The 15,059-nt window shown below is 47.6% G+C and overlaps 1 protein-coding gene across 2 annotated transcripts in view; it reads left to right on the forward strand.

Annotated features, from left to right (window-relative positions):
* The first annotated feature begins 3,364 nt into the window (after positions 1 to 3,364).
* Positions 3,365 to 15,059, forward strand: part of RGSL1 (regulator of G protein signaling like 1) — a 31,388-nt gene continuing 19,693 nt past the window's right edge. For both annotated transcript variants that reach the window (XM_029080331.2, XM_039914391.1), the window contains exons 1-8: positions 3,365 to 3,468; positions 5,087 to 5,169; positions 7,587 to 7,661; positions 8,733 to 8,862; positions 10,558 to 10,662; positions 11,435 to 11,596; positions 12,476 to 13,464; positions 14,666 to 14,728. In XM_029080331.2, the coding sequence (XP_028936164.1) occupies positions 3,456 to 3,468; positions 5,087 to 5,169; positions 7,587 to 7,661; positions 8,733 to 8,862; positions 10,558 to 10,662; positions 11,435 to 11,596; positions 12,476 to 13,464; positions 14,666 to 14,728 (1,620 nt within the window). In that variant the 5' untranslated portion in view covers positions 3,365 to 3,455. The remainder of the gene's footprint in view (positions 3,469 to 5,086; positions 5,170 to 7,586; positions 7,662 to 8,732; positions 8,863 to 10,557; positions 10,663 to 11,434; positions 11,597 to 12,475; positions 13,465 to 14,665; positions 14,729 to 15,059) is intronic.

Consider the following 15,059-nt stretch of genomic DNA (forward strand, 5'->3'; position numbering starts at 1 on the left):
AAATAAAAACTATGGATATGTGCAGTGGTTAGTACAGAGGAAGCACTTAAATACCATAATTCCTATTAGTATGTAAGTGCTGTGGGATTGAGGGTGGAGGGGGTGTAGAGTACGAATCCAAAGGCAAGGACGACACAGAAGGGGAGAGGGAGTTGGGGAAATGAGGGCTTAGTCGGGGAAGGCTTCTTGGAGGCGATGTGATTTTAATAAAACTTCGAAGGTGGGGAGAGGGATTGGAGCTCCCTGGTTCAGAGTAGGCTAGCCATGAGCGTCTAATCTGTCAGCCCCATCTGCTGGTCACAGACCCCTCCTTGACCAGCTCCTGCGAGAGCAGCAGTGAAGACGCCTCTGGAATCGGCTTCTTTCCATCTCTGCACTCTTTTCCCTCCCCTGTGGATGACTAAGTGAAATTCTGGGGTCCGGAGAGGAAAGCCACAAATTCCTCCTGGAGAGTCTATGGCCCTGCCAGGGCCTGGAGGGGCTGGAGGGGCCTGGTCCTGCTGCCCTACCCAGGATGCTGCCCCTTGGTGACTACAGCTCGCCTCAGTCTCGACCCTCGGAGTCCTGCTCGCTTTAGGGACAGGACAGGCTTACCGTTCCCTCTGCCATCGATCAATCAACCGGTCGTATTTACTTAACTTCTCAGTGCCTCGGTGACCTCATCTGTAAAATGGAGATTGAGACAGTGAGCCCCGTGTGGGACAACCTGATCACCTTGTATCTACCCCAGTCCTTAGAACAGTGCTTGGCACAAAGTAAGCGCTTAATAAATACCATAATTCATTCATTCAATCGTGTTTATTGAGCGCTTACTATGTGCACAGCACTGTACTAAGTGCTTGGAATGTACAATTCGGCAACAGATAGAGACAATCCCTGCCCAACAACGGGCTCACAGTCTAAAAGGGGGAGACAGCAAAACAAAGCAAGTAGTCAGGCGTCAATACCATCAAAATAGATAAATAGAATCATTGATATGTACACATCATTAATAAAATAGAGGAATAAATAATATATAGAAATATACACAAGTGCTGTGGGGAGGGGAAGGGGGTAGAGCAGAGGGAGGGAGTAGGGGGAATGGGGAGGGAAGGAGGGGCGGAGGGAAAGGGAGGGCTCAGTCTGGGAAGGCCTCCTGGAGAAGGTGAGCTCTTAGTAGGGCTTTGAAGAGGGGATTATAGCATGGGCTTGGGAATCAGAGGTCGTGGGTTCTAATTCCGGCTCCACCACTTGTCAGCTGTGTGACTTTGGGCAATTCACTTCCCTTCTCTGTGGCTCAGTTATCTCATCTGTGAAATGGGGATTAAGACTGTGAGCCCCACCCTGGGACAACCTGATAACCTTGTATCTCTCCCCATGCTTAGAACAGTGCTTGGCATGTAGTAAGCACTTAACAAATACCATCATTATTATTATTAAAGAGCACGGGCTTGGGAGTCAGAGGTTGTGGATTCTAATACCAGCTCCGCCACTTGTCTGCTATGGCTCCCTGAGCAAGTCACTTCACTTCTCTGTGCCTCAGATCCCTCATCTGTAAAATGGGGATTCATTCATCCATTCAATAGTATTTATTGAGCACTTACTATGTGCAGAGCACTGTACTAAGCGCTTGGAATGTACAATTCGGCTATGTGTAAAGTGGAAGGGTTGTGTCCAGGGAGTTGGGGGGAAGGAAGGAAGCTCAGGGATGCATTTATGGGGAAGGAATTGGCAGTGGTCTTGGGGTTCTGAAATGTACCTGCTGAGCAGGAAAATTCTGGAGGGGGTGGGAGGGGTAGGATATTCTGAGGGTGGTCTGGGGTTGGGGAGGGATTGGAGGGAAGTGGTGAGGAATGGAGAAAGTTGGAAAAGGGAAGGTAATAATAATAATAATGGTATTTGTTAAGGGCTTACAAGCACTGATTGAGACTGGGAGCCCCACATGGGACAGGGACTGTAAGTAAGCACTTAAATACCACAATTATTATTTATTGAGCACTTGCTGTGTGCAGAACACTGTCCTGAGTGCTTGGGAGAATGCAATATAACAATATAATAGAGTTGGTAGACACATTCCCTGCCCACAACGAGCTTACGGCCTAAAGAGGGAAACAGACATCAATATAAATTAATTATGGATATCATAATGATAATAATGGTATTTGTTAAGCACTGTGTGCCAAGCACTGTTCTAAGCGCTGGAATAGATACAAGCTAATCAGGTTGTCCACGTGAGGCTCACAGCCTCAATCGCCATTTTACAGATGAGGTCACGGAGGCACAGAGAAGTTAAGTGATTTGCCCCAAGTCACATAGCTGACTAGTGGCAAGCCAGGATTAAAACCCAAGATCTCTGACTCCCAAGCCTGGGCTTTTTCCACTAAGCCATGTGCTTTGGGGCTGAGGGAAGGGTGAATAAAGGGAGGAAATCAGGTTGATGTAGAAGGGAGTGGGAGAAGACGAAATGGCTTAGGTAAGGCGTTTATTGGCATTTATTCAGTGGCTCCTATGAACACAGGGCTGGAGCAGAACACAGTAAAGGATAAACCACAGCAGGTCCTTTGCCCTCATGAGGCTCATGATCCAAAGGGTGCTTGCCGGTGACAAAACAACATAACGCAAATGTAAACAGGAGCAAAATAAAGGCATCCGAACTTTGTATTTGAAGGTGCCGCTGTCAGGCTTCCTCTAGCCTTGGCTGCTCAGAACACCCCAACTGCAGCCCCAGCCTTCAGACTGTGCTAAACTGAGGGGAGGCCCTCCCATTGCCTATGTTTGAGTACCTTCTGGCAGTGTTAGCATAGGGAAGGTTAATAAAAATGAACAAATAAATTACAGATATATACCTAAGTATATGTACAAACAACAGTAATGGCAGTATTTTTGTTAAGCACATCATATATGTCAAGTGCTGTACTAAGTGCTAGTGTGTTCTTATGTCCGGTTTAAAAATTTTGGATGCCAAGCTTCCTTCCACCACAGCTCCTGCTGCCGGGATCCACAGCTCAGATGCTGCCTTAGAGTTCATATGGACCCATCCCAAGCACTTAGTAGAGTGATCTGCACACTATAAGCGCTCAAAAAATGCCATTGATTATTGAAAGACCTGGGCTGGTGGATGGGGAATGTAGTGTCTCTGGAATGAGTGATAGTGGTACACTGAGATCACATAAAATTGGTCTGTTTCCTACAAATGGTGTGGGTGACATAATCCATTAAACTGTGTTCCCGGCGTAATGTCTGAGACATCACGTGCACCTCCTTGTCTGGTATCTGCGAGGGCCTTCAGCGATCACCTGATCTCTGCCTTACAAGAAGCAGGAGACAGAGGCCCAACACAATCCCCGGCATTTGTCACTACCAGCCTGTTTGCCTAATGGAATTTGGAACTCTTGAGTTCCTCTTGCTTCACAGAGGTACCAGTTCCGTTGTCAACTACTCCCACTCTCAAACAATGGTTCGATGAGTAGGACACCATGACTAATGTGGGTGAGTGGCCCTTAGTCTGACTTCCAAACGCTTCCAATCCTCGAAGGGGAGAAATTGACATTGTCTCCAAACGTTTAATTGAACAGAACAGCCCCATAGTAAGGGGTTGATTACTCAGACCGTCCCCGGTGTCTCCTCTTCTTTTCTGCTTCTGCTTTTGAGTCATTTCACTGCTCATTAATCCCTCCGACTGGAGGTTAGATCAGGGAGGGAGATGAAGAGAGAGGAAATCTAATTTATCAGTCCTTGGAAGCGGCTTTGTAGTGGGAGGGGATTAAAATAATTCGCTACAAGAAGGGTTTTGCTTTACCTGTGGATTTTGTTTCTCCGGGACCCTCGTTCCCATGGAGTTGGTCGTATTATTCTCATCTACTGCTGGTGAGGTGTTGGGGTTATGCTGGGAGGGGAGTGGTAGAATGGAGAAAAGTGTAGGGGACAGAAGGTAGCAAAGTACAGGGAGAGGAAGAATTAGAAAGACAAGGACTAGATCCTGAAGGGAAAAAAAATGCCATTAAGGAAAGAAATGTGTTCCTTGAAGAAGGAAGGGTAAACTCAGTTCAAGTTCCGTCTCTTTAGTCTCTTTAACCTGGGAGCCCCTAACCTTTTCTTCCCCCTCAGCCCAGCTGATCATGACTGAATTTAATTGTACCTTAGCCTTGCTTTTCTCGACTTCCCTATGAGACTATAATTCCCTGAGGGCAGTGCCTCTATCTTTTCCTCTCATGTTTTCCCAGTTTTTAATTCAGTGCTAGGCATACTGTGTGTATTCAGTAAATACTTACTGCCTGCCGCCCCCCACCCCGCCGCTTGATTGGCTCAGTAAGTGCTTAGTACATTGTTCTGCACATAGTTAACATTCAATAAATGCCATTGATTGATCTATATGAATCAATCTGTATTATCAAGGGTGAGATATTCTGTGCAGAGCACGGTACTAGGCACTTGAAAGGGTACCTGATATCAATATCTTGTTTGTAATGTGTGGGCCATCGACTAACTGTGGCAAGCCTCACTTTCCCCCTCTCTATCCCCAGAGCTAATTCTGTAGTACTAGCAGAAGTCAGAAGCCTGTAACGCGGTCCTTTGGGTACAAAGTGTATTTACCCTTCAGTTTCTAAATGAGTGTTTTTATGTGCAAGATTGTCATTTCTTTGGTTTGTTGTTGAATGGTCACTTTGGGCAAGCTCCTTTATTATTCAGGGCCTGCAAGAGAAACTGAAGAGTTTTAACTAAGGGTTTATTTTAACTAAGGAGTTTGCATCACACCCTTCTTCCAGCCCCTTGGACAAAGGCAGGTGGGGTGTGTTGTGGGGGCGGGGAAGAGGGGGAGATTAGCACCTGATCACTGCTCTTTCTTGTTAATGGAAAACCTTTAAGACCCGCCAAGCTCCTACTTTTTATTACCTTTCCCAGAAGAGAAAAAAAAAGCCCTAGGATAAAATCTCTCCCTCCGGTTATTTTTGTGATTGGTGACTTTCGTAGCTACAGAGCTTTTAAAACCTTCTTTTTCTTGATTGCGTTGCTCCCTCTTCACTTTGAACCCACCGCTTCCTTCCATCTCTGGATTTATTTGTTCTGGCTGGAAAACCTAGCTTTTGGTTTCCTTTCTTCCATATAGAGATAATCGCCTCAACCGATCTGATAGTGCTGTTAGAAGATGAAGTCTTTGCAGATTTTTTCAACATATTCCTCTCTCTCCCGGTAAGCCAGTTGTGTTTTACCAGCCTGAATTTCCCAGACTCCAGGGTACCACACAACTCTCCCCTCACCCAGCCCAAAAGACATCTAATCCCCTGGGGCCCAGCATTCCATGCTCCTAGGGCCGAATAGCAGGATGGCCATAATCACCAGGCCCCCCTCTCTGTGCTGGGTGAAGCAGCAAATCCGAAGATCATTACCCCGTTCCTTACTTAACCCTCCATCTGCCTCTTTCATCTTTCTGGTTCAACATACATTCCACTCTCCCTAGCCCTTACTGTGGATTGCCTGCTGGAGAGTAGTTCTCTAAATCAAGAGACAGGAAAGGGAGAAGATATGTCTGCTAGACTGTAATAATAATGTTGGTATTTGTTAAGCGCTTACTATGTGCAGAGCACTGTTCTAAGCGCTGGGGTAGATACAGGGTAACCAGGTTGTCCCACGTGAGGCTCACAGTTAACCCCCATTTTACAGATGAGGTAACTGAGGCACAGAGAAGTTAAGTGACTTGCCCACAGTCACACAGCTGACAAGTGGCAGAGTCAGGAGTCGAACCCGTGACCTCTGACTCCGAAGCCCAGGCTCTTTCCACTGAGCCACGCAGGGAATGTGTCTGTTTATTGTTGTATGCTCCCCAGCGCTTAGTACAGTGCCCTGCACACAGTAAACACTCAATAAATACAAGTGCATGACGAGAAATCATGGGAAAGGAAGGGAGTCAGTCATATTTAGTGAGTGCTTACTGTGTGCAGAGCGCTGTACTAAGGGCTTGGGAGAGTAGAATATAACAGAAAGCACCCACGGACATTGGCTAAAGTGACTGGACCTTCCACATTAAGCAGTTTAGGAAATATGGTCTGCCATCTAAATTATTCATTCACTCATTCATGCAATAGTATTTATTGAGTGCTTACTATGTGCAGAACACTATACTAAGCGCTTGACCAGGAGACCCCAGTAAGGCCCCATTTCTGGTCAGGGTGGCAGAGGTGGAGGCTGGGCCTGGACCAAGGAGCCCTACCGCTGTAGCAGCCGGGGACTGGCGGTGTCATATTGTACTCTCCCAAGGGCTTAGTACAGTGATCTGCACACACTAATTTCCAAATAAATACGATTGACTGACTGATTTCGCTTCTGCTTCACCATGCACTTCCACTGTCAATGCCATTTCCACCGTGATTATGGGCTTCTCCCCAGAAGTCACGACAGAAATGAAATCAGACACCAGGTTCAGTGGGGAACACAGGTGCAATCGAAACAGCAAGGAAGATTTGAACGGCTGCCCCAATCTCAGCTGCAATAGCATAATTTAATAATGATGCTTTGCACACAGTGAATGCTCAAATACCACTGACTGATTGCAATGGTGGAGGAAGAAGCCGCAACTATGGGTATGTGTCTGTAAACTTCCTGTGGGCAGGGAATGGTCTACCAACTCTGTTGCAGTGTACTCTCCCAGGAGGGTAATATGGTGTTCTGCACACAGTAAATGCTCAATAAAAGCCATTGATGGTGATGATGATGATGATGTCTGAGTGATTGTGTGCCTTTGTACATGCCTATTTATGTGTGCATATGTGAGTTTTCATGTGTATATATGTTCATGTGTGTCTATATGAGTATAACTGCATGCTTGTATTTCTAAAAATATGTGCATAGGTGGGTCTGTATGTTTGAACATGCTTGTGTATGAATATACACATGGGCATGTGTTTCTGAATGTACATATCTATAACATCGATTTATAGTAATGTCCATCTGCCCCTCTAGGCTATAAGCCCCTTGTGGGCAGGGAATATGTCTGTTTATTGTTATATTGTACTCCCCCGAGTGGTCAGTACAGGGGAAGCAGTGTGGCTCAGGGGAAAGAGCTGGGCTTCAGAGTCAGAGGTCATGAGTTCGACTCCTGGCTCTGCCACTTGTCAGCTGAGTGACTGTGGGCAAGTCACTTGACTTCTCTGTGCCTCAGTTACCTCATCTGTAAAATGGGGATTAACTGTGAGCCTCACGTGGGACAACCTGATGACCTTGTATCCACCCCAGGGCTTAGAACAGTGCTCTGCACATAGTAAGCGCTTAACAAATACCAACATTATTATTATTACAGCACATAGTAAGTACTCAGTAAATATGATTGACTATATATGTGTGTGTGTGTATATGTCACTTATGCATAAGCCTTTGCTCTCCTCATCTCTCCATTCTCTGTCCCCCACCCTCTCTGCCTCAGGCTCTTTCTGTCTTTCTTTCCTGCTTTCCAGCCTCCTGCCTCACCCCACAGCAGGTCTTGCTCCACTTTGATCTCCTGAAAACAGAGTCACCTTATCATCGTGGGAAGAAAACAGTGTCTTCTCTCTCACTTCACATCCTGGGGCCTTTGCATAGCCTCCCAGGAGTCCTGACCTTACTCTCTTTTACAGGTCTTTGGCCAGTGCCCCATTTACATTTTTAATGACTCCCAGTGGATCCTGTGCCCAGACATCCCCCACCAGTTGGTGAGTTCCTCCTTCCCCCAAGGGGAAGGGGACAGGGGAAGTGGAGGTGGGGGAGGAGAGCAAGGTGGTGAGGAAGGGAGGGATCCAGATGTGATCCAGGCAGCTGAGCTGAATAACCAATCTGGAACAAAGTAATAAATCTATCTTCTTTACGTGCCCGCCTAGGGTGACCTGTGAGGTAACTTCCTCTTTAAATGCTAATGCCTCCAGGAGAGCCAGAGAACTGCACCCCTATTCCAAGGGTCTGTTCTGATTCCCTTGTTGGAAAAGGAGAACTCTGGGAATCCCAAGCAGGATTTTCTCTGGGAATCTGAACTACAGGAAAAGTACGGGGGGTGAGGTCTCCAGTGTCTTTCCACCCCTGCATGCTTCTCTCCAACATATGAAACAGATTATCAGTGGATTTACCTAGTTGATGGCATGAGTTTTCAATCAGATTTGAGCTCTGATAATTGATGGTAATTATTAATAATAATAATTGTATTTGTTAAGCACTTACTATGTGCCAAGCACTGGGGTAGGTACAGGGTAATCAGGTTGTCCCATGTGGGGCTCACACTTTTAATCCCCATTTTACAGATGAGGTAACTGAGGCATAGAGAAGTTAAGTGACTTGCCCAAGGACACACAGCAGTGGCAGAGCCAGGATTAGAACCCAAGTTATCTGACTCCCAAGCCCTTGCTCTTTCCACCAGGCCATGTTAAGCATTTAATATATGTCAAGCACTGTTCTAAGAGCTGGGTTACCTTAACTGTAAAATGGGGTTTAAGTCTTTGAGCCCTGTGTTGGTCAGGGACTATATCCAACCTAATTTGCTTGTATCCACCCCAGAGCTTAGAACAGTGCCTCACACATAGTAAGGGCTTAACAAATACTACAATTATTATTATTAGTAGTAGTATTCCACCAATCGGGCCCTCTCCATTCCCGGCACCCAGGTTGAAGCCAGGTAGGTAGCAGGGCCTAGATTGTGTCTTAGTGAGGAGGCTGCCTCATCTGGTCACCCCAGTAGATGGGAGTTCCCCAGAGACTCACCTCTCACTCACTAGTTTTGCCCCTTTTGGCTCCAGGTGGCAAAGTTCAAGGGTTTGATGACCTGGATGGAGAAGTTCCGACTGCCTCACTTCTGCAAAACAGACTCATGTCTCCATTACATTCTCTGCCAGGAGTTCCTTAGCTTCATCAAGTCTCCTGAAGGAGGTGAGTGGAGAGTGACTGATTAGCCCATCTGGGCTGAGAGAAACCATCACTAAGGTGGGAATGAGAGTGGGGCTACTCCTGGGAAACTGTAGTAGCAGCAAATGGTATTTATCTAACGGCTCTGGATCTGGGCTGGCACTGGGCTGTCCTCTGCCAGATTACCTCAGGATTCAGGTTGGCAGGCAGCATGGGAAGAGCAGGAACTAGGTTGAGTGATAGGCCATGAACAAAGGCTCCCAGCTGCAGGGGAGCTGAAGTACCACTGGCCTATCCCCCACAGCAGACTTGAAAAAAATCAGTCATTTATTTATTGAGCGCTCACAGTGGGCAAAGCACTGTACTAAGCACTTGAGAGAGTACGATTGGCAGCACAGTCCCTGCCCAGAAGAGAAGCAGCATGGCCTAGTGGATAGAGCACAGTCCTGGGAATCAGAGGGACCTGGCTTCTAATCCCGGCTCCGCCACTTGTCTGGATGACCTTGGACAAGTCAACTTATCTGTGCCTCAGTTACCCCATCAGTAAAATGGGGATGAAGACTGTGAGCCCCATGGATTGGGTCCAACCTGACTAGCTTGTCTTTACGCCAGTGCTTAGTATAGTGCCTGACACATAGTAAGCACTTTACAAATGCCATAAAAACAAACAACAACAACAACAAAAAAACAAGCTTGGGCTGTAGAGGGGGAGGTAGAAATTAATATAGATAAATAAATTACGGATATGAATGTAAGAGCTGTGGGGCAGAGGGTAGGGTGAATAAAGGGTTCAGAAATGTGTACCTAGCTTGTCCATGCCTCAAGGGGCACCCAAGTTGCTAGCTGTTCTAAGAGAGTGTCCAAAAGTCTATAAGACTCCGACAGCTACCAGATCCCTATCCTGGCAAACCCAAGCAGGCTCCTTCTTCCTTCACAGCAGCCCAGGCCCCAGGCCTGTGATAACCCAGCATTTTTCATCTAGATTCATATAATGGGGCATCCATTGGATGTGCCCAGCATTTCTGACTAAAAGTGATCATTCCTGTAGCTTCTGTCACCCCACCGCTGCTGACTCTTTCTCATGCTAATGGTCCCTCAGTCAGCAGAAGTTGCCACGGATGCAACTGAAGTTGTGGTGATGTTGTTGCTTCATTTCACTCTCCCATTTCCCTCCAGGAGAGGAAGTGGGGGGAATTGGCAGGCCCGGACGGAGGACAGTGGGTGGGCCTACGGCATGTGCCCCTGTAGAGGCAGTGTGGCCAAGTGGAAAGAACCTCAGACCAGGAGTTGGAAAACCCAGGTTGTATTTACGGCTCTGCCATGTGCCTGCTGTGTGACCTTAGGCAAGCCACTTAACTTTTCTGGGCCTCAGATTCCTCAACCAAAAAGTGGGGAGAAAATTATTTTCCGCCCTCTTAGACTGTGGAGAACTGAGACGGGCACTGTATCCGATCATCACCATCATCAATGGTATTTATTGAGCAATGGTATTTATTGAGCACTTACTGTGTACAGAGCACTTAGTCCAGTGCTTGGGAGAATACAATACAACAGAGTTGGTAGATTCATTCCCTGCCCACAATCAGATGATCTTGATTTTATCCAGCACTTAGCTCAGTGTTCAGCATTTAGTAAGTACTTAAAAAGTAGCATTATTATGATTACATGCCTGTATGCACGTGTGTGCTGGTCATACTAATTTGGAGGTTTCTCTGGCAGTGGCCATGCTGAGATGGAAGAAAGCAGATCAGTGGCTGCTGCACAGATGCATTGCAGGAGTCAGAGGACTCTGGCGGTTTTTTGCCTATCTCCAAGGAACAGCAGGTGAGTGACTGGAGCTCCCTTTGTGACCACCTTCCTTTGCCCAGGGCCCCATACTTGGGGGACCTCAGATAGCCTGTCCATGGCCACCAATCAGGGAAAACCCTGAGTAGGATCCCCTGAAAAGAGAGGTCCTGGCTAGGCCAGTGTCAGGAGCGGAACTACTCTACTGGTGAATAGTTCTCTTCTTAGTTCTCTGGGCACAACTCTGGCAGAAACAGTCTGCCTGCAGATTCCCTTTCCCTATGTCCCACCCAAGTCTTTTCTCCTTCACTGTAGAGACCACAGGCCAAGACCATGGTAGGCCAGTGGTCCCAGCAACCACCAACCAGGTTGAGAAAATAAGGCAAATGGCCACTGAACCTGTTGGAAGAGCCTTGAAGCAAGAAATCCTAGCCCCTATTCTGAGCGAGCTATTTAACCCTTTGGCTTTTCAGTTTTTCTATCTCTAAAATGGGCATAACCATAGTTTCCATTTTCTCCTCATTTTCAATTCAGCGTGAGGACAAAAAGGACATTTGATGTGAAATCCTTTGGAAACCACACGTTCTGGATAAATTCTAAGTATTGTTGGTTATTTGGCTCTCTTAGTTTTCCTGCCATGGGAGGCCTCTCAATTTGCTTCCTCTCCCTCCTTGAATGTGACTGGCTAAAAGGCCAACTCTATCAGCTAGGCATTTCTGGAAATGCTTTGGGGCCTCCTGCCTCCTGACTTTTCCCCAGCACCTGCACTTGCAACATTTTCTTCCTTATCGGGGTCCTCTTTGATCTGCAGGGGAAGACCTGGTGGATTTCTGGATCAGTACAGAGAGGATTCTGGGAATGGACGAAACGGATGCCGGACAGAGAGACCTCTATGTCTCCCTCCTCCTCATGCTGAAGGCCACCCATCTTCAGGAGGGCTCCACAGTGCTGACCCTCTGCAACGTAAACATCAGTAAGAATCGGAGGGATAAGTTGCCCCAGAAACCATAGAAATCGAGTGTCGGCAGGGATCTATCCAGGGCATCCCCCTGCCTTCAACACCAAAGCCATTCCAGCTGGGTGAATCTCTCTTCTCAATCAGTCCATCTTCAGTATTTATCAAGTATCAACTGTGGGTAGAGTGCTCTACTGAATGCTTTGAAGGGTACATATACAATGATGCATATGGTGAGAATGGGAGGGAACCCATAGATCCAATTACTTTCCAGGCATAAGTATGGAAAAAAACATAAATAAATGAAGATCAAGCATACATAATATAAACAAGAGTACTAAGGGAAGCCGATGGAATGACATGATCTGGGATGGTGGAAGTTAGTCAGGGAAAGCCTCCTGGAGGAGCTGAGATTTCAGGAGTGGCGGAGATGAGGAGAGTTGTTCTTCAAACACCCCCCAAAAAAGACTCCAAAATATCTGGCATTTCTTTCTTTTTTGGTATTTGTTAAGTGCTTACTAAGTGTCAAGCACTGTCCTAAGTGCTGGGGTATATACAAGTTAATCAGATTGGACAGCGTCCCTGTTCCACATGGGACTCCTGGTCTAAGGAGGAGAGAGAACGGGTATTTTACAATTGAGGAAAACGAGACATGAAGAAGTTAGGTGACTTGCCCAAGCTCCCACAGCAGGCAAGTGGCAGAGCTGAGATTAGAACCCAGGTCCTTTGATTCCCAGGCCCCTGCTCTTTCCAGTAGGCAACAATGAGTCTGAGCATCTGTTCCCCCCACTGCTCTGGGTAAGACTTTTTCAGGAATGGCGGGTGGGACTGGGGCATGATTCACCCTTCTCCATCCTAGAACCTGCACCACCGTTGACTTTTCTATCTCCCCTCCAGAGTCTCTGCTGAACCTCTCGGTGTGGCACCCCACCCAATGCATTACCCGGCGGGAGGTCCTGAGCCACATGCAGAAAGTTGCTCTGTTCAAGCTCCAGAGCTACTGGCTCCCGAACTTCTACATCCACAGCAAGCTGTGCATGGCCAAAGAGGAAAAGTGCCAGGCCTTGTTGAAGGAGTACGAGGAGCACCTGGAGTGGAGCTCGCCCGTGCAGCCAGAAATCCCGCCCCTCAAGGGCACCATCAAGGAGGGCTGCTGGACCACCGAGCCTTATTCAAGCAAGATGGCCAAGAAGCAGATGTGGCAGTCCATGGTGCTTGTGAGTAGACCACCGGTCGCAGAGCAGCTCAGGGGAGACAAGTTGCCTTTGAAGGAGAGGCCGAAGAGCAGCAGAGGTAGAGAGGTGAGGACTCGTGTGGGAAGGGACGCCTTAATAGGGTCATCTGCCCCAGCGTCCCCTTTGAAGCAGGTGGAGGGAGACCCGGATATCAGAGATGCCGATGGCTTCAAGTCCCCCGGCCCTCCGAGCCCTGACCCTGAAGTCCACTGGCCTTTGAAGTTGGAGGACATCCGTGAGAGGAGGGTCTACTCCAAGCTCAGCAGCAGCACCCCTGTCGTCAGCTACCCCTCGTGTCTGGACCAGCAGAAACCCTCCTTTGAGTACGTCCACTGGGCCCTGACTTCCGATCTCTGTGCCGGCCGCCCTTTCCGGCAGTACCTGAAGTCTCAGAACCACAAAGTGGAGAGCCTCCTTCTGGACCTCTGGCAAGACCTGGAGAACTTCCTGCATGCTGTGATGAGCCCCAAGCCGGATGGGAACCTGCTCCTCCAGCACTTGCTGGGCGAGAGGATCTGCCAGATCTACCTGAACGAGGAGCTTGGCTTCCGCCTCCCGCTCAGCCCCCAAACTATCCAGTGCCTGCGAGACCTGCTACCCTCCGCAGAGGTGCTGCCCTGGATCCTCACGGCTCAGAACGAGATCTGCAAGGTAAGGAGTAAGCTTGTTTTTCTTCTTTCTTTTAATGGTATTTGTTAAGCACTTACTATGCACCACACACTACTAAGTGCTGAGAGAGATACATGATAATCAGGTTGGATACAGTCTTTGTCCTACATGGTGCTCAGAGTCTTAATCCCCATTTTACAGATAGGGCAACTGAGGCACAGAAAAGTGAAGTGACTTGCCCAAGGCCACACAGAAGACAACTGGCAGCACAGGGGTTAGAATCCAGGTCCTTTGGACTCCCAGGCCCATGCTCTATCCACTAGGCCATCTTGCTTCTTGATGTGGGCATGGAATGTGTCTACCAACTCTGTTTTATCGTACTCATCCGAGTGCTTAGTATGGTGCTCTGCACATAGTAAATGCTCAATAAATATGGTTGATTGATTGAAGGAGGATCTGCAGCCACAGACAGGCTGACATGACCCAAGGAAACTAACTGCCTGGCAAATTTGAGTCGTGGAGGCAGTCAGACCAGATTGTCCAAGCCAAAACTCCTTTCAGTCTTGTATGAACTACCCACAGTGTCCTTAGGCTTCTACGTGTCTGTAGACTGTAATCCTACAGCTTCCTCACTACCAGCTGCTCCCATTTTCCAGGGCTCAGAGCTGGCCCCCTAAGGTAGCTCTGAATGCAAGCAGAATCCACCAGGGCCACTCTTGCTTGGCTCAGAACCTAGAGCCCCTTAGAGCTGCCTTGGATTTCTGGGGTGCAAGATGGGAACCCTCACAGTTTAACAGTGCCAGTTGCCAAAAATGCCATGACTGTGTGCTGCCCATGGTCCATGGACTGATGGCAATTTTTAATCCTGAAATTAGTAGATCTCAAAATTTCTGTGCTTCGATTTCTGAATAGACAATCCTCACAACTCTTTCTGACCATGCATCCCAAGGCTGCTGCCTGTATTTTTGCAGTCAGAAGCCAGCCCTGCAAGCTGATGACCCTGAACCATTCACAACTTAATTTCTGTTTCAATATGGAGATATTCGCCAGCAAACAGCCCACCTTCTTCCTGATCTGCCCTAAGGAGTTTGACTGTAGGCTGTAAGCTTGCTGTGGGCAGGGAACGTGTCTGCCAACTACATTGTATTGAACTCTCCCAAGCACTTAGTATGGTGCTCTGCACTCAGTAAATACCATCGATTAAGCCCACTCTGCATGGAACCTACTTGTGCTTTGATTTCAGATCCTCAGCGTGTTCTATGACAGCTTTCTCGATCAAGATGATGAAGAGTTTCTCTACTTTGTGGTAGGCCTCCTAGGAGAATGTTTTTGAGAGAGAGGGAATGATTTCTCCCAGATTTCTACAAAATCTACCATTTGAATATAGCACGGATATTCTTTAACAGAAACGCTAGTACAGAAACTGAGGGGCAGATGAAGGGGACCCAAGACCACCAATATGAAGGGTCCCACCCCTCCCCATGAGCCACAGAGACCCTGCACCAACAGTATGGGTGAAGGGGAGTCCCCTTCTTCCCTGCAGCAAACAGGCATTTCATAGCCCCAGACTGAGGGAGAGGAGGGAGACTAAAGGTAATAATAATAATTGTGGTATTTGTTAAAAGCTTACTATGTAC

The sequence above is a fragment of the Ornithorhynchus anatinus genome, chromosome 16, assembly GCF_004115215.2.
Source record: "Ornithorhynchus anatinus isolate Pmale09 chromosome 16, mOrnAna1.pri.v4, whole genome shotgun sequence".
In the NCBI taxonomy this organism is placed as follows: Eukaryota; Metazoa; Chordata; class Mammalia; order Monotremata; family Ornithorhynchidae; genus Ornithorhynchus; species Ornithorhynchus anatinus.